A 20373-nucleotide genomic window follows, 5' to 3' on the forward strand; every position below is an offset into this window, starting at 1 on the left:
CAAGGGCCTGATGCCTGCACGCCCAGGCATCCATCATCAGACAAAGTGGCTGGACTTGGTTTTGAGGAGGCTGCATTTGATGGGCTGAGTGGAAGGAAGCTTAGAGCACGGAAGGCACTCTCTGGTTCTGAGCCCCAGGATGCAGGAAGATGTTATCTCAGGACTGGAGGGAGGTAGCAGTGTCTTTGGTCCCTCTGTGCCATCTCCAGTCTCTCCAGAAGGGGAAGGCAGCCTTGGTCCCTGGAGAGGGGTGCAGGCATGGGGGTTGGGGTTTAGTCAGGGTGGCCCTGAACTGGGGGTGTGTGGTCAGGGTCCCTACTGCTCTGGTAACTAGGCTGGAGAGAAAGCCAAGGCTGGAAAAGTTGCCAGGGGACATGGCCCTAGAAGGCTGGGGAATCAGAGCGACAGCCTCAGAGGCGTGGGCTGGGCGGGAGAGGATAAAAATGGAGTCGGGCACCTGCCCGCCTTGTGCCAGCCAACACTTTCCCTGCCCCTCCACTGGCCCACAGGCCACCAGCTGGCCCATTGTCCCCAGTGAGAAATCAGACACTGGAGGGGGGCTCCCATGTGGCAGGAGCTCACTCATGCAAGGCCGCCTGGTAGGGACTGCCAGGGGAGAGCCACCCGTGCTGGGTCGGGCAAGGCGAGAAGGGGGGTGGCAGAGAGAGGATCCCTCACTGCACAGCAGTCAGGGCTCCTCCTGTGCCGTTGGCAGGGGGCAGTGCGTGGGGCCTGCGAACAGGAGATAAAGAGTTCAGGCAGAGGGTTTTCTCTCACTAACCGTGGATTTGTGTGTTTGTTCAGCTGGTGGCTCTGATAAGCCCCATTCTGCTAGATAAAAGCCAAGCAGCCATGAGGCGGTGCCTGGGGAGGGGTGTCATAAAGGGGCCTGCCTGTTTCTGTCCCAAGGCCTGGGGTTATCCCCTCCCTTCCCTAGGGAGCCCAGACAGGCAAAGGAGTCAGGCGCTGGGGTGTCATGCTCCCTGATGTGCCGGCCTGGGGTGCAGCTCCGGATCCCCACGGGCTGTCCAGAGCAGGCCCTGACCCGAGGGCACAGCTCCCCAAAGGGCACATCATTTAAGAAAGCTGGCCAGGCTGGCTCCCGCCTCTGGGTGGGGAGGGCATCTCCTTGCCCTCCCCAGGAGCCTGCCCACCACAGTCCTAGTGGCCTCTCTGGGCCCTGCAGCCACTGACTGGGCCCCTGCCAGCCCCCTTCCCCTGTGTGCCCAAGGTGTGCCCCCAAGCTAACTGGGTGGACAAGGGCCTGCCCCCATCATGCCCCCTGACTCCCTGAGGACCCCGTCACCTCGTCGGGGCAGGGGTTTACTTGGTAAACTGTTTGAGGGCCCTGGGCCTGGCGATGGCCCGTGGGGGCCTCAGCCACGTTGAGTGGGCCCTAGCCTCGGCCCTCCCTGCCCATTCCACTTGGCATTGGCCAGGAGGGTGAAGGGGGTGCCGCCTGAGCAGGATGGTGGGGCCCTGGCCACAGCTGCCCCTGCCGCAGGGCTGGCTCTTCTGCCTCTGAGCCCGGGTCCAGATTTCTAGTGTCTCTGCCTTTTGTCCTGGAGCTGAGCTGAGCGTGCCGGGGCCGGCGGTGGTGGCATTGCGGGGATGCTGGCTGGGGCCGCCAGCCGTAAGATGGCTGCCAAGGGCTAAAATGGCTGCCAGCAGCGCCCGGAGCAGCGCCTGGAGGCGCGTGGCAGCGGGCCTTGCCTGCGCTGGATCCTCACTCCTGCTTTCTCCCTTACGTGGAGATAATAGTAATAGCAGCAGTAATGTTTCAGGGCAGTGTCCTGGTTTAGAAGGATTTCCTGTCTGTCGCGCTCTCCTGGAGCCCCATTTGTCTCTGCCTCTGTCGCTGGCCCACCTCCATCTCTTTGTCGGGTTCTCTCGTCTTTCTGTCCCTGGGCTGGGTGTGCGCATGCGTGCGGCTTTCTGTCTCCACCTGGCCATTTTGGAAGAGCTGGGACCAGTCTCATTGAGTAGCCTCCTCCATTTCCTCCTACTCCGCTGTCTCTGGCCTGGAGGGCTCCGTGGGGACTGAGTTGGTCCTGGGACAGGTGGGGTCGGTAGCAGGGACCCCCTCGGCAGCAAAGCCTTGACTGTGTGCCCCTCGCTGGGCTCCACATGCAGGTGCTGCAGCTGTGCTCTTCCTGATGTATGAATCTGGGAAAGGACGGCCCTGAGAGACATCAGGCTCAGGGCCCTGGTCCAAGGAGGCCCTAAGGTGGGCTGCCTACTGCCTCAGCCCCTTGCCCGCTCCCTCCTGGACCAGCTGGGGCTTGAATCAGACCCAGAGAGTCAGGAATGAGCTGAGGTGAGAGAACAACAAGAAGAGGTTGCCCTCCCAGGAGCATGGGAGGAAGTCCTGTGGGCTCTCTCCAGAGCAGAGTGCCACTAGCAGAGAAGTGGCCTGGGGTGGGATTCGCCATCCCTAAACACACCACAGGGGTGAGTGCACAGGGAGGTGTGGAAGGACACACCCCAAACACAAGGGTGTAAGGGGCCCTGTTAGCACTTATAAAGCTCCATTTTCTTGATTTGTGACTAGATTTATTACTTTTTTTTTTTTTAGAATTAAAAAAAAAAAAAAAGTGGGCTTCCCTGGTGGCGCAGTGGTTGAGAGTCCGCCTGCCGATGCAGGGGACACGGGTTCGTGCCCCGGTCCGGGAAGATCCCACATTCCGCGGAGCGGCTGGGCCCGTGAGCCATGGCCGCTGAGCCTGCGCGTCCAGAGCCTGTGCTCCGCAACGGGAGAGGCCACAACAGTGAGAGGCCCGCGTACCGCAAAAAAAAAAAAAAAAAAGTGTAACCATCCTGGGGGCAGCCTGTGTTTTTTCCACCTGCCCCAGTGAGGCAGGAGGCTAGGAACTTGGTCGAGCCGCAGTAGGTCCTGGGCTCTGAAAAGGCTACTATTATGCCCACCAGCCCCAGCACCCAGGGCTCTTCCTTCCTTCCCAAGTGGCTGCAGGGTCCCCCCACTTCTATCTCTTGGGCCCATGTCAGTCTTCGGGAACCTCCTTGCTGGTCACTCCCCAACGTGAGCAGCTCGACTGTGAGGCCAGTGTAGGATGGACACCCTGGTGAGCCGGCTGATTGTGAGGTGGTGGGTGAGGGTGGTGGAGGCAGGGTTACTCCAAAGAGTCGGGCAAAGCCCTGGCCAGTACCGGGGCCCGGTTTTCTGAGGCCACCCCATGCGATCCCCGTGTGAGAAGATGATTCTTTACCCAATGCCCGCCTTTCCCCTGCCCCACAACCTGCCCTGGCCCCCCTCTGCCACCCTCTCACCAGCTGTCGTGCCCAGGCAAGCATTCTGGAGGTCCCCGTTGTGCCCCTGGTACACAAAGCTTTGAGGACCTGGGGGGCAGGGGCGGGGGGCTTTCCCAAGCTCAGCAAAATATTCACACACACACTCCACCCTGCCCCCAGCCCTCTGTGAGCTCCCACCGCACAATGGGCCCTTGTCTCGGGGCTCCCTCCGAGCAGCTGTGGCACTGGGGCATGAGACAGCCCAGACAGGCTGGCACAGAGCAGGCGACAGCGTCAAGGCAAACCTCCCCCCCCCCCAGCCCCGTGTTGCCAGGCACTGCCCATAAGCATAAAGGTGAGGTGGGGGTGGCGTGGGCAGACAGGAACGGCTCTAATTAATGAAGGGAGAGAAGGGGCTGCTCCTCTGGAGCTTGAGCTGGGTAGAGAATGGGGGGCCCTTGGGTCCATCCCAGCTGTGCAAAGAGACAGTCGCTGGCTTCTCTCCTGGGCGCCTCCTTGCCCTGACTCTCAGCCAGTGCGTTCACTCGTGGGCAGCTTGCCCCCAGGGCACATCAGGCAGTGCTTGGAGACCGGTTTTTTGGTTGTCACAACTGGGGTGCTGCTGGCATCTAGTGGGGGGGTGGAGGCTAGAGATGCTGCCAAACACCCTGCAGAGCCCAGGATAGCCCCACCACGGCGGCAGCGGTTCCTTCTGTCCCTGGTCTCCTCGGGCCGCTCAGGGAGGGAAGGAGAGTGAAGGGGTTTAGAAGGCTCGAGGGGCAACTGCTTGCCTGGTGTTTGTGGAGCGCTTTGGTTTTGACCCATCCCCACCCTTTGTGTCTCCTGCAGAATCCGGACAATCAGATAGTTCAAACCAGCAAGGAGATGCGGACATCAAACCACTGCCCAACGGTCAGTGCCCCCTGCCCTCCTGCCTGTACCCAGCCTCCCTGGCCTGCCGTGCCCACCACGTCCTCCCCACACCCTTCTCTGCTCTCCCCGGCCAGGGCAGGCCTGCCCCTGCCATTGCCCTTCACTCAGCTGTCCCTCGACTGAACTTGGGCTGCTATGCGGAGGGGGAGGGCGCTCATCGGTAGCACACCCTAACTCCCAGGGAGATCGGAGACCCCCGAGGGCCAGCCAGGGGCTGGGACATGGGGCAGGGGATGGAGCAAGTGGAGGGTGGGGAGAGCTTTGGGGAAACAGGCAGACATCCCCTCCTGGCCTTGTCTCCACTCACTCACTTGCCCTTTTCCCTCCTCAGGGCACTTAAGTTTCCAGGACTGTTTTGTGACTTCCGGGGTCTGGAATGTGACGGAGCTGGTGAGAGTATCACAGAGTGAGTCCTTCCTTCTGGGCCAGGGCTGAGTCAGCAGGGATGGGGGTGAAGCGGTGGGACTTGGACCCCACGTAGCCCCCCACTGATGGGGTGTTGGTTGGGGCGGGGGCAGACAGGTTTCCTGGGACGCTCTCGGCCTCACTGGCATGGGGCTGGGTGGAATGGAGGCATCCAGAGAGCCCCACCTCTAACCTCCATTGCTTTGGAGGAAAAAAATCGTAACCAAGGACTCTTCCCAACAACCTCCAGCCAGGAGGAGGTTTCCTCAGCGGCCTTCACAGTGAACTCACCCCAGGGCTTCTGGGGAGCTGCTCATGGCAACAAAACAGGCACCCACACTTTCCAAACCTCATCACACTCTCCCTTCTTCCCAGCTCCTGTTGCGACAGCATCAGGGCCCAACTTCTCGCTGGCAGACCTGGAGAGTCCCAGCTACTACAATATAAACCAGGTGACCCTGGGGCGGCGGTCCATCACCTCCCCTCCTTCCACCAGGTGAGCCCCGCACCCCGGCCTTCCCCCAGCCCCCAGGCATCTCAGGCGCTTTGGGCAGCTGTACCACTGTGGCCTGGGTGCTTCAGAACATCATCCTTTGTTGAGGGCACTGGCTCCAGAGCTGGGGCTCACTATGCTCCCCAACCCCTGAGATTCCTGCTTTGTGCTGACACAGGCACTCGGCCTTGGGGACACAAACTCAAACAAGGCATGGCTTTGCCTAGAAGGTGCTCCCGGTGGGCATTGGAGAAGGCCTCTCTCTTGGGGATGTGACATTTGAGCCCAGGGGTCTGGTACAGGCATGGGGTGGATGCTCGAGGTAGAGAGAGCAGCCTTCAACCTGGCCAAGGCTGGGCGGGCTGGCGGGACTGTCCCACGGAGGACTTCAGAGGCCAGAGGAGGGTGTTTAGGGCTTAAAATCCACTGACGGCTTTTAAGTAGAAGATGCTGGGGATATGTGTTCTAGAAAGTACTTCTAGAAGAAGTTAGAGGCTATCCCAGCAGGTTGGAGGGGAGGAGAGCCTGAGTCAGATGGGGGATTGGCCTGAGAGGGAGGGATGGAGTTGAGAGATATTTGGGAGGTAGATATAGTAGGCCCTGGTCAGGCCCTGGTCACGCAGGGCAAGGTGGGATCCTGTCCTTTTTTAAAAAAACCTTGGACATTTTGGTTCATTGTGAGGTTTAGGCATTCATTTTGATATGTTAGAATATTGCATTAAAATGTCATGATGTTTTCATATTTAATCATACTTTAACATAAAATAACATAATATCACGATGACTGAGTTTTGTGTCACCCCCTGGCATTTTTGTCCCTGGCCAGTGCCTCACACGCCTCGCCTAGCCGTGGGAGCTGATGGGAAATAGAAGGTGGGGCTGAGGAAGCAGTTGAGGGTTTTGCCCACTTCTTTGACTTGGGCAGCTCCATAGATGATGGATGGTATTGTGACTGAGAAGGGGCTCAAGGAGGAGTGGGTGGGCTGGGCCCAAGGGGCTGTAGGTCTGGCCTTGGGGGGTGGGCACACAGCGAGTGCCCTGAAGTGCTGCTGACAGTGGGCACCCACTCCCCACATGGAAGACTGTCAGTGCAGGCTTCCTCGACCTGCGTACCAGCACCTCAGCTCATCCTTGGCCCACCTGACCCCTTTCCTCCTTCCCCAGCACCACCAAGCGCCCCAAGTCCATCGATGACAGCGAGATGGAGAGCCCTGTCGATGACGTCTTCTATCCTGGCACAGGCCGCTCCCCAGCAGCTGGCAGCAGCCAGTCCAGCGGGTGGCCCAACGATGTGGATGCAGGTATGGGCGCCACAAGGCCCGACCTGGAGCAAGGGCAGCATGGAGCCTCCTCTTCCCCCTCAGTTTACCTGGCAAACCTCCCACCGTTCCTCCTCCTGTTGGTGGCACTGCCTGTCTTTTCACCCCCTGAGCTTCCAGAGGAGGGCAGACCAGGAGAGCAGAGGCGAGCAGCTGGGTTGTCCCTGTGTGGGCAGTAGAGCCCACAGATGTGGCAGAAGGAAAGCAGAGGCCCCGACCCTGAGCCTCCGGGGCCCTGCAGTGGGGGCCGTGGCCTCCCGCTCAGAGCCTCCTCATCCTCCTTCTCTTGGTATTTCTTTAGAGAGGCTGCCCCGGTTCTACGGTCTTCATGGTTTAAAGCCATTTCTCAAACTGGGCACTCTTGACGTTTGGGGCCACGGTATTCTCTGGAGCGGGGCCATTTTGCCCTGTAGGGTGCTGAGCAGAGCCCTGACCTCCACCCACTAGATGCCAGGAGCAAACCTCCTCACCAGGTGTGATGACCGAAAAGGTCTCCGGACATTGCTGAATGTCCCCTGGGTGGGGACAGGACCTTCCTAAGTGGAGGACCGCTGGTCTAAAGGGCCCACCTTCACAGAGAGGAGCAGAGCCTAGTAAAGAGCGAGCAGAATTGTTTCAGGCCTCCCGATCCTCTCTAACCACACCCTTGCTGGTGAATACACCCACCTTCACCTCCAGTCTTGACAGGAGGTATGGGCACACCTGGAGAGCCCAGGCGGGACAGAGGGGGGCTGTGTGTGTGTATGTATTGCACAGGTGTGCATAAGGAGGCTGCCTGCAGGGTGCTTCTGCCGGACATATTGTTGGTGCAGCCTGTGTGTGTCCTCAAAGTATGGGTGTCTTGGGACCAGGTAGTGCAGACCTCTGTGTACGGGATGCGCATGAGGTGTGTCTGCGTTGCTCAGGCCTGGGGACAGGGGCCTTGTTCTCTGACGCAGGAAGACGAGGGTCTACCTGATGGTGTTTTGCTTGGTATTTTGTAGATGTTCCCCTACCGGGAAGGGCCAAGTGGATGGGCAGGGGCCAGGGCTGGGGGGGAAGCAAGACTAAAGGGCAAGGGCGTGCTTCTGCTTTCCTGCTGCCCCAGATGCAACCTCTGGCTTCTGCTCTCAGCAACCTGGGAGGAAGAGAGGACTCACCTCCGGGCCTTGGGCTGAGGGAGAGGGTTAGACCAGCAGCAAGGCTCACCTCTGCCGGACAGCGCTCCGGCACGACTCTGGGTGCCCCTCCCAGGGTGTCGTGGCCAGCACAGCACAGATGCTTCCCTGGGGGAACCTCTGGAGGTGCAGAAAGAAGGGCTTGAGAAGGCCCTGGAGACTCCCCAGCTAGGGCCTCAGTGAAGTGTTTCCTCAAGGACTGGTGTGCCTTGAGGGCCATGTCTACTGCTGGCTCCTGAGGCATGGGCCCCCAGGTCCCTCTGCGCAGACCTGGTTCCCGAGGAACCCTCCCCTCCGCAGTTCCCTCTCTCTCCTTTTCTTGGCTGCCTGCTGTCGAGCTTGCCACTTCTGCTCCTTCCAGCAGTCCTGCCACGCACGGCCCCAGCATCCTCCTGCAGCACCCCCAGCTCCCTCGCCTTCCCCCCTTTTCCTGTGTACTCATTCCCCTCCTCCCACCAACCCTGTGCTGTTTTCCTGTTCTGGGACAAATCACCAATTAAGCAGCCCAGCTGCAGGACTGGGAACAGCTGGGGAGGCACTGTGCGGCCATGGGGACAGCTGTGCACAGCTGGTGGAGGCGCTCCCCCCATCGTGCCAGCTATCAGGTGGCACACAGCTGCTGCCAGATAACACCTCTGCTGGCGGCTGCGAGTTCACCCTTTCCCCGCCTCTTCCCTCTGTGGTTAAGACAGCTCTTATTTCTGTGTTCTGAAGCCTCCCCCCGAACCCCCCGCCACCCAGCACACACACACACCCCACCCAAACCGATTCGGTTTGTGTCCCAATGATGGCAGCTCTGGATATCTGCCCTGACTTCCCCTTATCCCTCCCAGCCTGGGCATAGCCTCAAGGCCCAGCTGAGGACAGGAGACAAGCTCCCCTGGGGGACCTGGCCTGGGGGCCCTGCTTTGTATAGCATCTTGGATGTCATGCCCACTGGGCACAGAGATGACCTTGATTGGCAACATCAGGCTCTTAGAGGGAGAGCTCAAATGGGGTATCCTCTGTGTCCCTGTCTCCTGCTGAATGTCACCCCATCTCTGGTACTGGGAGCCGAGCAAAGCCCTGGAATTACCCATGCTCTGACAGTCCGGCCTTTGGGTCCCCTGACTGAGGAAGTCCTTTCCTGTCTAGCCGTAACCCCAGCACCCGCCCAGGCCCTCCAGCCTCCTCCCTGCTCTCTGGTCAGATGCTGTTTCTCCACTGTGGTCCTTCCCAAGGGCCAATGGCTGTGCTTTCCCTTCCTGTAAGGAGCTCTGGTTTCTTCCCATCGGAACCTCCCAGAGCCCAGGGCCCCGCGCTGCGCGGGAGCTTAGTTCCCTGACCAGCGACCAAAACCGCGCCCTCACCCCCACCCCACCCCGCATGGAAGCCCGGGAGTCCTAAACCCCTGGACCGCCAGGGAAGTCCCTGGGCCGGCTCGCTCTGAAGCTGCTCTCCCGGGCTCCTCCTGCACACCTTCCCTGCCCTCTGGCCCTGCATCCCCCCTTTTACTCTGTTCCCCTTGAGCTCCTTATCTGCTTGTCAGGGGGCAAGATGGGCCCCCTTGCTCACTCCCTGCCCAGTGCACCGAAGGGCCTTATTTTCCTCTCCTGTCGGCAGCACCCACGGCAGGATGGTCTGCACACGGCCTGAGAAACAGAGCCACAGTCAGGCAAAGGAGGCAGGAGGGAGCCTGGTGGGGGAAGGGGCAGCCGGGAGGGGGCCGAGGAGAGAAGGAGTGAGCTGCTGGCTTCCCACCTTCCCCTGCTCCCTCCCCAGCCCAGCTAAACCTGCCCTGTGTTGCTGATTCCTCCCCCCAGGCCCGGCTTCTCTAAAGAAGTCAGGAAAGCTGGACTTCTGCAGTGCCCTCTCCTCTCAGGGCAGCTCCCCGCGCATGGCTTTCACTCACCACCCGCTGCCTGTGCTTGCTGGAGTCAGACCAGGTGAGAAATGGAGGGCCCGGAGGGGGGCAGTGGGGGTGGCAGAGGAGCCCACATGGGCAGCTGGCCAGGCAAAGGGGCCAGGGCCGACCCTGAGTGACAGCCCCAGGCTCTCTGAATGGGCAATGGTATGGCAGTGGGTGGGCATGGGAACGGGCCCTCCCTCCGCAGCAGCGCCTCCTCCAGACCCAGGCCAGCCCTTGGGCCTCCTCACCCTGTTCCTCAGCACTCTCCCACTTGCTTCTCACACCCCCTGTGCATGATGCATGCTTGTGCGCTGTGCGTGCACACGAGTGTGTGTGTTTGCTTGTGTGCGTGTGCAGGTGCTGTGTACGTGCATCGGATGCGTGTGTGCTCGTGTGTGTGGCACAGGCCTGTCCTGAGGCTTCCTCCCACTTACCCCTGACTGCAGAAGCCTCAGGCCCATTCCTACGCAGTTCTCCTGTCCTCCCTCCAGCTGTGGGTGGGATAGCACAGGCTTCTCCCTCTGCCCTCCTTTCAGCTCTTGTCTCTCAACTCCTCACAGAGCCCGGGGCCTGTTTTCCCAGCACCAGCCCAGGTTGGTGTGAGCACAGGTTGAGAACAGTACTCCTAGGAGCCCAGGCTCCCTTCTCGGGGCCTCCCTGCTCTTTTCCAGAAGTGAAGGGCTAGGCCAAGGGGGAAGGTGGTACCTGGGCTGCTCTTCAGGGAAAGGAGCTGGCCCTGCTGCCTTGGGAGCTCTCTTGCTTCAGTCTCAAGGAGAGAGTGCTCGAGGGGAGGATGCCTCCATGTTCTGGAGGGGATGGAATCAGGCAGGAAGCTGTGGAAGCTGAGTCCTCAGCCACTTGCCTCTTCCCTCTCTTGGCACCTGTCTGGCAGAAAGAGGCCTGGATTTTTTTCTGAACACTGCCCTGTGTCCTGTGTCCACCCTCTGTCTCCTGGGCCTTCCACGGAGAACACTGAGGTTTACCCTCCTGGCTTCTTCCTCAGGGCCTCCTGGCTGGGAACCCAGAGGCAGCCAGCAGCGGGGCAGGGCGTGGTGGCCGCAAGGTGGGGGCGGGGAGCCCAGGCCCTCTGCACAGGCAGCGGGAGGGCAGCAGGCCCTGCTCGACTCAGCTTTTATGAACTCCAGAGAGAAGCCAAGTTTCTTCAGGCCCCTAATGAAACTGAGAGCAAGAGGGAGCTGATTGGAAACAGACAGGAGGGGGAGGACTTGGCCAGGGAAGAGCTGGGGCCTGCTCCAGGGTGGGAGTTGTGCGTTCGGGGACGTGCGTACGAGCGATGGGGCTGAGCACAGAAGAATGTGGCCTGGGCGGCAGCAGCCAGGTGCACACCCACCGCACGCAGGAGATGTGTGTGTGCACTGCAGGGGCCCCTCTTGCACTGGCGCAGGGCTGTGTGTTTATCTGCAGCCCCACAGAACTGTCTGTCTCCTCATCGAGGCTCCCCACCTGGGCCCCGGACCGGGGTGAGGCGAGTGAGGCACTCACCTCGGCGCAAAATGTCAGGGAGCCCCTAAAATCTCAGTCATCAAGATACATTTTATTTTAATGCAATATTTCCAGAAATTAAACCGATTGCAGAGATACACGATGAGCAAATGTCAATATTTTAAATAAAAGATCGGACCGACCTTGCGCTTGCATGACCCTCACTTCCCTCACCCTAACTCTGGCCCTGGTTCCAATCAAACTTTATTTACAAAGATAAGCAGCTGGTCTGTGGGTCCCGGTTTGCCAATCTGACTTTTTAAAATATTGCATTAAAATGTTATTTATCTTGATTTGCTGAGTTATTTGGCACCATCTTAACTTTCACACTAGCGGCCAGTGCCTCGCTCTCCTCACTCTGGTCCCTGCCCTGCTCCTGCCCGTTCTCTGGATCCAAAGTGCTCTGACCAGCAGTTCTCCTTGTCTTCAGTGCTCCCCACCCCACTGCCTCCTAGGCCCTGACGATGCCCTTTTCTTCCTGCCACGTGCATGCAGGGAGCCCACGGGCCACAGCATCAGCGCTGCACTTCCCCTCCACATCCATCATCCAGCAGTCGAGCCCATACTTCACGCACCCGACCATCCGCTACCACCACCACCACGGGCAGGACTCGCTGAAGGAGTTTGTGCAGTTTGTGTGCTCGGATGGCTCGGGCCAGGCCACCGGACAGGTGAGTCCAGAGGACCCCACGAGCCCCTCTACAGCTCATCTTTGCGTCTGTCTGTCTGTCTCAGGGCTCACAGGGAGAGGGCCCAAAAGCTGGGAGCCCACCTGGGGCTGCAGCAGCAGAGAGCCGGTAGTGCCGAACACCTCGATCTTCTGGGTCTGGGAGTAGGGGTCCACGTATCAGGCCGGGGCCTGTCTGTCACGGTCCAGAGATGAGGGGGCAGTGGCTGGGCCCACCTTGCTTGGGCTTTTTGCCCTCCTTGTGGTCTTTTCCTCTAGCAGGAGTGTACCCATGATCTGTCCAACCTGGGCCCAGGCCCCTTAGCTCCTAACACCCCTCTTAAACCTCAGGGCTGCAGGGATTTGGTAGGTTCTAGACCAAGGTTTCCCACTATTGACACTTGGGGTTCTTCATTCTCTGTTGTGTGGGGATGTCCTGTGCACTGTGGGGTACTGAGCGGCATCCCTGGCCCCCACCCACTCTATGCCAGCAACACCGCCCCCTCCCCAGCTGTGTTGATCATGAATGTCTCCAGATTTCGGTGTGCCCTGGGGGCATCATCATCCCCCAGTGAGAAGCCCTTAGTAGAGGGCAGGCCTAGTTCCACAGGGTCTTTCATGAGACTCCTGTTGGCAGGACTCTTAACAAGGGGGTTCTCGGGTCAGTCATGGTTCTGGAGTGAAGTCTTCTGCTCCTCAGCCTGGGAGAGAGACTGGCTCCCCATGGAGCTCTGTGGCCCCACTGTCCTTCTCCGTCAGCAAGCCCCCGGGGCCTGGTCACTGATGAGCAGAAACACAGAGCCACTCAGCAAAGGAATTATCCCAGACGGCAGTGGGCCAAAGGTGACCCTTCCGTGGGACAGTGGTCTTTGTTTAGTCCCTGGGAGACCATTCCAGGTTGGGGCATGGTGGTCTCTAGACCTCTGGGAATGTTCTGGAACTCCAGCAGCATGCTGTGCTATGAGAAGGCCCAGCTCCTTTCCCCACAGTTGGTCCAGCTTGGAACCCCACTGTGAGAGATCAGATGGGGAGGACACTCAAAGTGCCTTGGCAGGGAAAGGCATTGGGAAGCCCACGCCAGAGGCAGCCCAGCTAGAGCAGCGGCCCTCCGCTCAGCCTGGTGCGGCCTCGGGGCGCCCTGCGCGGTGCTGGTGTATTGATCTGGGGCAGGGCCGTGGCTCAGCCTCCTTGCTCTCGCTGTCTAGGACAGAAGCCAGTCTCCTTCCCTACCTCCCGCTCTTCTTCCTCTTCCACTTTTCTCATCTTTTTCTCCCCTTTGCCCTGCAAGGGTTTCTTTTGCTGGCTCTGCAGCTCCTTAGCACACTCAGAGCTTCGCCCACCTCTCTGGACAAGCTCTGTCCACTCTTAGGGGCATGGAGGGAAAAGTGGACATGACTCCAACAGCTTCCGTGCTTCCTTCAGAGATACTGGCAGAGTCTACGGGAGCTGCCAGCCTGTGTCCCAGCCCCCAAGGGGCCTGGGGTCTGGAATATGGATCAGAGAGGCCAGGAACCCTTCCGTGCCTGCTTCTCACCTAAGGACGCAGCTGGGGTTTGGAATCAAAATGACAGCCACCTGGGGGACCGACTTAGCCCAAAGAGCCTAAGCTGACCCACAGGACCCTCAAGAGTGGGGGTCAGTCCATCCCTGGGCATCCTGATGGCCAGGTCTTGAGCCTGTCCCTGATCAAGGGCTCAGGAATTCCCTGGAGGTCCAGTGGTTAGGACCCTGTGCTTTCACGGCCGAGGGCCTCGGTTCAGTGCCTGGTCGGGGAACTAAGATCCCACAAGCTGTGTGGCGTGGCCAAAAAATAAATTAAAAAAAGATCAAGGGCTCACTTGGCCTAGACGGTTCTCTTCTCAAGGCAGGTGCCTGCTTGGAGTATACCGCAGACAAAACACTACCGATAGGGGAGCAAACAGCCCCTCTGGTTAAACAGAGAGTCTAGTTCGGCTGGAGAGCAGTCTCTGCAGGTTTCCTCTTGTGGCCTGTTGTGCCCAAGAGTTGGGGGGGTGGGGCTTGAATTCTGCAGTGAGTCTGCTCCATTGGGCCCAGTTTCTGAGAGGAGGCTAGAGATGGCATCACGCTATGGAGGAGGGGCGAGCCAGAGAGAGGCCCTGGGCTCTGCAGCTGACCTGGTGGCAGACGGTGGCGGTACAGGGCTGTGCTTGCTCCATAGCCACCTCCAGGGTAGTAGTTCTCAGTCCTAGCATGCATGAGAGTCACTTGGAGGCCTCACTAACACACAGGTAGCCGGGCCTCACCTAATTCTGATTCAGCAGTTCTGGTGTGGGGCCGAGAATCTGCATTCGCCCCCAAGTTCCCAGGTGATGCTGCTTCTGGTCAGCGGACCCACTTTTAGAACCACTGATCTAGAGACTAGAGGAGTAAATTCCTAATCTCCTTGAGAATCTGAAGTTATGGATCATCTTTGCAGAAAAATATACGCATACAAAATTTTACAGACAACTTGAAGAATGGTTCCCAGGCACCTCTTAGACCTCAGCATAAGGCCCTGATTGAGAAAACCACATTGGTAAAGGCCAAGGTCAAATGGAGACACCACTTAGAGGACATGCAAAGGGCAGAAAGAGGATACCTGGTTAGCTGTATTTCTGTCATAGAGAAGAGGCCACCAGGTGAGCACGATGGAGAAGTTGCAGGGCCTGATGGGAGAGTATGACTCTGGGAGGCAGAAAGCCTGGTTACTAGCTCAGCCTTGACCACCAGTGCCAGAATGGCCAGGCCCACATCTTCATCTGTCAGATGAATGTGAGGAGCTATCCCAGCCCCTAGGTTCCTTCTAAGATCTTAACTCACAAGGTCTTAAGGCACTGCAAAGTCACAAGACCTTGAGATTTTTAAAACCTCAACTTGTACCCCAACCAGAGCTGAGACATCCTAGCCTGGCTGGGACTTGCTTCCGGAAATTGAATGTTGTAAATCAGCAGGTTTCGATGTCTGGCCATATTGGGCTAGGATTTGCTTTATTGGATGGGATTAGTGATTTAGATCCTCCTAGGCAGAGACAGGCTCTGAGGAGCCAGAGGCTGCCCTATGGGAGCAAGGGCTGCCTGGAAAGCTCCCGTGTCCCAGCCCCCTGGAGCCCAAGCTCAGGACAGCCCGGAGAGAAGAAGTGAGGCTGTGAATCTGTTGGGATCATTCCATTTCCTGCCCTGATGGAAGAATGAGATAGGAACAAGATAGACTGTGAAAATGAGGGAAGGCAGTTTCCACGTGTATGTCAGAACCACCCTGGAGAGCCGGAAACCCTTGCTCTCTGGCCGGTGCTGTTGCTTGGAACTGAAAGGTCCATTTCCAAAATGACACCCAGCACAAAGGGTCTTCAGCCCAGGACACCAATAAGCACTAGAAGCAGCCACTGCTCGCTTTTGTCACGGGCCTCTAAGTGGGCAGGAAAGATCAAGTCGAGGGAACCGTTTGGAGGGACAGTGTCAGACCTAGGTGACTGGTCACTAGAGGTGAAGGATGGAGGGTGGGACAGCAGAAACTCAGAAGGGCATGGCCTGCGCGGTTCAGCCATGGGGCTCTATGGTTTTAAAGTGCAGCAGGATGGACTAGTTGATTCAACTCAGTCAGTGGGACTTGAGTGCTACATGCTTGGGCCACACAGAGGTGACATTCCACCTGCTTGTTGGGGAGCCTTGGAGGCAGTCTGCTTCAGAGGCTCCAGTGGAGGTCAACAGTGTCCTGGAAGAACAAGAGAGAGAGAGATGGACGGTGATTCAGGACACCTGGCTGGTCCCCATGCTGGGGATGGTGTTTTCTGAGCAGGCTTTGAAGGATGTGAGAAAGGGCATTCTAGAACAGTGGGTTCTGCAGTTAGCAAGTGTGCAGCCCCGACTGCTTAGGCTGTGTTCTGGAAACCCCAGTAGGTTTACAATGGGAAGTACTCGGCGGGGAGGGAGTGTAGGGGCATGAGTGGTGGAAGACCCCATCTGGGCTCTATCACGGCGGCCTTGCGTGCCTGGCCGGGGAGATTATGTTTTATGTCAGATGTAGTCGTAGCTGTGGAAGGTTTTAGGGCATCGGAGAAGTCTGAACTCCTTTGGGTTTGGGAAGAGGGTTAATGAGTCTGTTGGAAAGAATCTGTAGGATCCTAGGAGTTAGACAGACATGACTCTGAATCTCAGGCCTTTCCAATGACAGCCGGGTGACTCTGGCTAGACCACTTAATCATGAAGAGCCTCAGTATCCCCTGTTGTGAAAGGCCGAGAGTAGAGCTTCCCTCGCAGCAAGGTTTCTCAGCCACAGCACTGTTAATCTTTGGGCCAATGAGCCTCTGTCCTGGGCGCTGCCCTGTGCGTTGTAGGGTGTTGAACAGCATCCCCAGCCTCCATCCCCAAGCTGTGCTAAGCGGAATGTCTCCAGACACTGTCAATACCCAGAACTGCCCCGAAGCAAGAACCACTGCCTTACAGGGTGGTTGGAGGATCGGACACAACCTGAGTGAAGGGCCTAGTACAGAGCCAGGTGCCAAGGGTGCTGAGCTGCTGAGCACACTGTCGGCAGAGGGGAGGCCCCTTGGGAGTCTCACTGTCACAGTCCAGGTGAAACCAGTTAGGAGAGAAGGACGACCTAGCTGGACACGTCTAGGGGTGGGCCCCACAGGGTCTGCCCACCAACAGAAGGAGGAGCATAGGAACCTCCCAAGATCCTAAACCTGGGTGGCTGGGAGGGCAGAGGTTTGACCCACAGGAGAGGGACCAGTTTAGGATGAAAAGCTGTGGCCTGGCCCCCTTGAGCCCAGGCTGCAGGTGGTCATCGAGGGCACTGCCCAGAGCAGCAGGAGGTGTGGAGCCAGGGAAGCTGTGTCTGCCAGAGGCTGGGGACCTCTGCCCTTCCTTGTGGTTCCTACACCCCCTGAAGCCCAAAGGCTGATTGAACACAAGGCCGCACATGGGGCCTGGAGGAGGAAACTCAAGTGTAGGGCACAAGAGGGAATAAAGGACAATTAGTGGATCTGGTGACCAGACATCCCCAGCTTCTGAGGGAAAGCCACTCAGAGAACCTTGTGGGAACCAGAGCTGCCAGCAATGGATTTTCCTCTTGGGCTGTTCTGTAGCAGACAAGCCAGCACCCCTCTGTCCTCAGGCTACCAGAGCCCAGGGCATGCTCCCTGGCATCCCCCCGAGGCCATGACATGGGGCAGATGCTGGTGGGCCTGTGGTCCTTGGTGGGGTCTGCTGGTCCTACCCCAGGGGCCCACGGAGGGGAGGCATGTGTGTGTTTTAGGGGGGCACAGGAGGTAAGCTGGTACATCTTTCCTGCCATAGGAGAAGGTCTTCAAGAGCGTGAGAGTTCTGAGTGCAGCTGCTTGTACGGCTAGGTGGCATGTTTCGGTACCTAAAACCTGTTCCCTGAGAAATAACAAACCACCCGTCGGACATCCCCCTTCCTCCCTCCCACAACTTCAAAAGAGAACTAAAAAAAAAAAAAAAAAAAAAGAGAGAAACACCTGAGAGACCAAATAGAGGCCTTACGCCCTCACCAACCCTGTGCCCTGGAGGAGAGAATCCCGTCCTGCATCATCTTCCGCCGGGAGCGCCCGCTCTCAGGAGCGAGCTGGCGTGGCCGCGCAGGGGAGCGTGTGTCTGTGTGTGATGTGCCTTCATGCGTCACTCTATTTATGTTGTTCGCAGCCCAACGGTAGCGGCCAGGGCAAAGTCCCGGGGTCATTTTTGCTACCACCGCCGCCTCCAGTGGCCAGACCTGTGCCCCTTCCTATGCCTGATTCCAAATCCACCAGCACTGCCCCAGACGGCGCCGCCTTGACTCCTCCATCACCTTGTAAGTGGACGATGAAACCGAAACCACAACGCCCAGCGTCCCCAGCCCATCCAAACAGTCTCCACTGCAAAAAGAAAAGCCCCCTCCCTCACTGCCAAAGCCCCCCAACCCAGAGTGCCACGGAGCCTCCCACCCAGACAAGAGCAGAGCTGAGCCCCCCAACCACGGCCTCCTGGGCCTTAGTTGCACCAGCCAGCACCCCACTAGCCCCCCTGCCCGCCCGCTGCTCCCAGCTGGGGCCCCTGGCCCAGGCCCCTTCCGGGGGGCGGGAGAGGGAGCACAGTGGGGCACACAGGCCAGGGGTGCTGGCCAGGGGGGGAGGGGGGAGGGGAGGCACAGCCATGCCATCTTCATGCCTAATTGCTGTTTTTTCATTTTTTGTTTTTTCGTTTTTTGATTTTTTTGTTGTTTCGTTGTGCCCCCCCCCACACCAAGAAAATTAAATGTGACCACAAGGCGACGCCACCACCATCCCCTTTTTGCCTTTGCCCCCCTCACCTCCATTCTGGGTCCCTCAGGCCTCTAAAGATGCAGCAGGCCAGCCCCCGACCCCCTCCCTTCAGCCTTCAGTCTCACATTTGGTTTCTCGTTGTTCCTCTTTTTTTTTCCCCCTCTTCCCATCCCTCTCCCTTCCCTCAATTTCTTCCCCAGGTTGGATGTTCCAAGGACAAGGAAGGGCTCTGGGCCTTGGCTTACTTCATCTCTTTCTCTCTCTCTCTTTCTTTTTTTTTTTTTTTTTTTAAACCGATGACAAATTTTGTCAAAGGGAAGAGAAAAATCTGAGTTGAGAGGCCCAAGCTAGACCCGACGATGCTTGAAGGACAGGAGAGGCGGAGGGTGGGCGGCGTGCCGTCTGTGGGACTGTGGGTGGGGGGTGGGCAGCGCTTCGGGCGCTCTGGGGGCTGGCAGGCCGTGGGCCAGGACTTCGGGACAGCGGCGGAAGGGGTGGCCCATCTCACCACTTTTCTTCGTCTCGCGCTCTCTGTCTCACCTTCTTTTTTCTTGGTTTGAGTTCTTTTCCCCTGTCCATCCTCTTCATGCCATCTTCTCATCTGCATTCGCCACAAGACACGAAGTCATGGTCATGGTCATTGGAGGTGGGCAGGGTGGGAGAGGGGGAGCCAGGCTGCGGGGTGGCTGGGGGCCACTTATGGACAGAATCTGGTGAGCACGGGGTCCCTGGGGTGTATCTGGTGCAGGGGGTGGTGGGGTGGGGGCTCCCAGTTAGCTGTGACACTCCTCGTCCTCTCTGGGGGCATCCTTCCTCCTGGGGGTGCAGCGCCAGTCCCCTCCCATAGGGCTCCAGCCAGACAGCCCAAGAAGAGCTCCTGGGTATTTGGCCCATTTGCCCCCCAGACCCTAGAACCGTTGCCCCGGTGCCCAAGCCCTGGGCCTTTGCCAGGCCCTCTGGCCTCCTCCTCGTCTTGTACCTCGGGTCCCAGGGAACAGCAGGACCACAGGACCTGGCTCATCCATCGAAGGAGGAGAGTGTGTGCCGGGCCTGAGCCTTGCCACCCCTGTGCCTGAGCCAGCAGCCAGCTCTCAGACCCCTCTCTGACCCTGACCCACCCAGCTCAGCCCTCTGTTGGGACCCTTCAGGTTTCCCAAACCACCGGCCCCGTCCTTGGGCCCAGAGTGGTAAGTGGTGTAGCACCCAACTAGGCACCCCCGTTGGAGGGGTGGCCTGGCTGAGATGGCCTTCTCCAAGCAGGATGGGGCCGGTCTGCCAGAACTCCCGCCCTCCCCGGCTCCCTCTTCTCCAGACCCAAGAGGGCCGGTAGGAAAGCGAGGGTATTTGCTTCGGGTGCTCTGGGACGAGGGGTATCCCTGGCCCTGCCTGGTGCCTGTTTAGGGGACAGAAGTGGGCCCATGGGGCCTCAGCTATAGCCTCCAGGGCCATGAAAGAGGATGCCTGGCTGCAACGGAGTGCCAGGGGTGGGGGACTGTGTGCTCCTGGTCCAGTGAGAGGAGGAGGGGGCCCCTCGGGCCTGTCCTTCCCACTGCCAGCTTAAGCCCGGGCAACATGGTCTAACCTAGTCTCTCCCTCTCTCAGCAGTCCCAAAGGGCAGTGGCCGGGCAGGCTCCAAGTCCTCACGGGGTCTCTCCCTCTCTCCCCTGCTCCCCACAGCATTCGCAACGACAGGCGCCTCCTCTGCCAACCGGTTTGTCAGCATCGGACCCCGGGACGGCAACTTTCTGAACATCCCACAGCAGTCTCAGGTAGGAGGCCCTGCCCACCAGGTGGATGCAGGCAGGGGTGGGGGCATCTTGGTGTCCGGGAGGAGGCAGGGATCCTTGGGGCAGTCCGGGAGAAGAGGCTGGGGTAGGGCTGGAAGGCTCAGGCTTTTGCATGCCCAGCTGAGCCTGCCTCCCCAGGCAGCCCCCAGGCCCCCTGGCTAATCAGCTAATTGGATAATTAGCTCTGACAGCCCTGGCCCTGGGGAAGGCAGCCAAGGACCCAAGGCTAGAGGCGCTCTGGGCCAGGCCTGGTGGAAGCAAAGATGGAAGCAGGAGGCTCCATCCGGAGGAGGACAGGGTCTGCCTTGTTGCTCTCCTTTTGCTCCGGCTGGATGCCCTAGCCCCTGGCCCTCCCCTCTTCCTTGGTTTTGGGTGGGCTGGGTTGGGGGTGGAGGAGGGACAGAGGCGGCCTGGTGGGCCATGTGCCCAGAGACTCTGGCACTGAGGGTAAGGCAGGGCTCAAAGCCGCCCTGGAGGGGCGGCTCCCCCACGTCCTGTGAATCCTGTTAGAGGGGAGGCCAGGCTGCTGGAGCCCCCAGTCCTGCTGCCATCTGCCCCCAGTTCCCACAAGGAAATGCCACCCCTCCAGCCCTCCTGCTGGAGGCCCCTGGACCTGGTTTTGCACAGGCATCTTTGCACACACTTGCACGCAGGTCCTCTCCTCCCTGTGCCTGTCCCCAAGAGGCTGAGAATAGCCTGTAGAGCCCAGG

At 59.0% G+C, this 20373-nt stretch overlaps 1 protein-coding gene across 1 annotated transcript in view; it reads left to right on the plus strand.

Annotated features, from left to right (window-relative positions):
- The window catches only part of NFIX (nuclear factor I X), a 91429-nt gene that overhangs the window by 65176 nt on the left and 5880 nt on the right, over positions 1–20373 (plus strand). The window contains 8 exon segments of the mRNA XM_082652249.1: positions 4099–4161; positions 4514–4588; positions 4963–5083; positions 6245–6381; positions 9359–9481; positions 11443–11618; positions 17278–17425; positions 19554–19645. Coding sequence (XP_082508375.1) covers positions 4099–4161; positions 4514–4588; positions 4963–5083; positions 6245–6381; positions 9359–9481; positions 11443–11618; positions 17278–17425; positions 19554–19645 — 935 coding nt within the window.

The sequence above is a fragment of the Grampus griseus genome (genome assembly GCF_964374135.1).
Source record: "Grampus griseus genome assembly, chromosome: 3".
Lineage (NCBI taxonomy): Eukaryota > Metazoa > Chordata > Mammalia > Artiodactyla > Delphinidae > Grampus > Grampus griseus.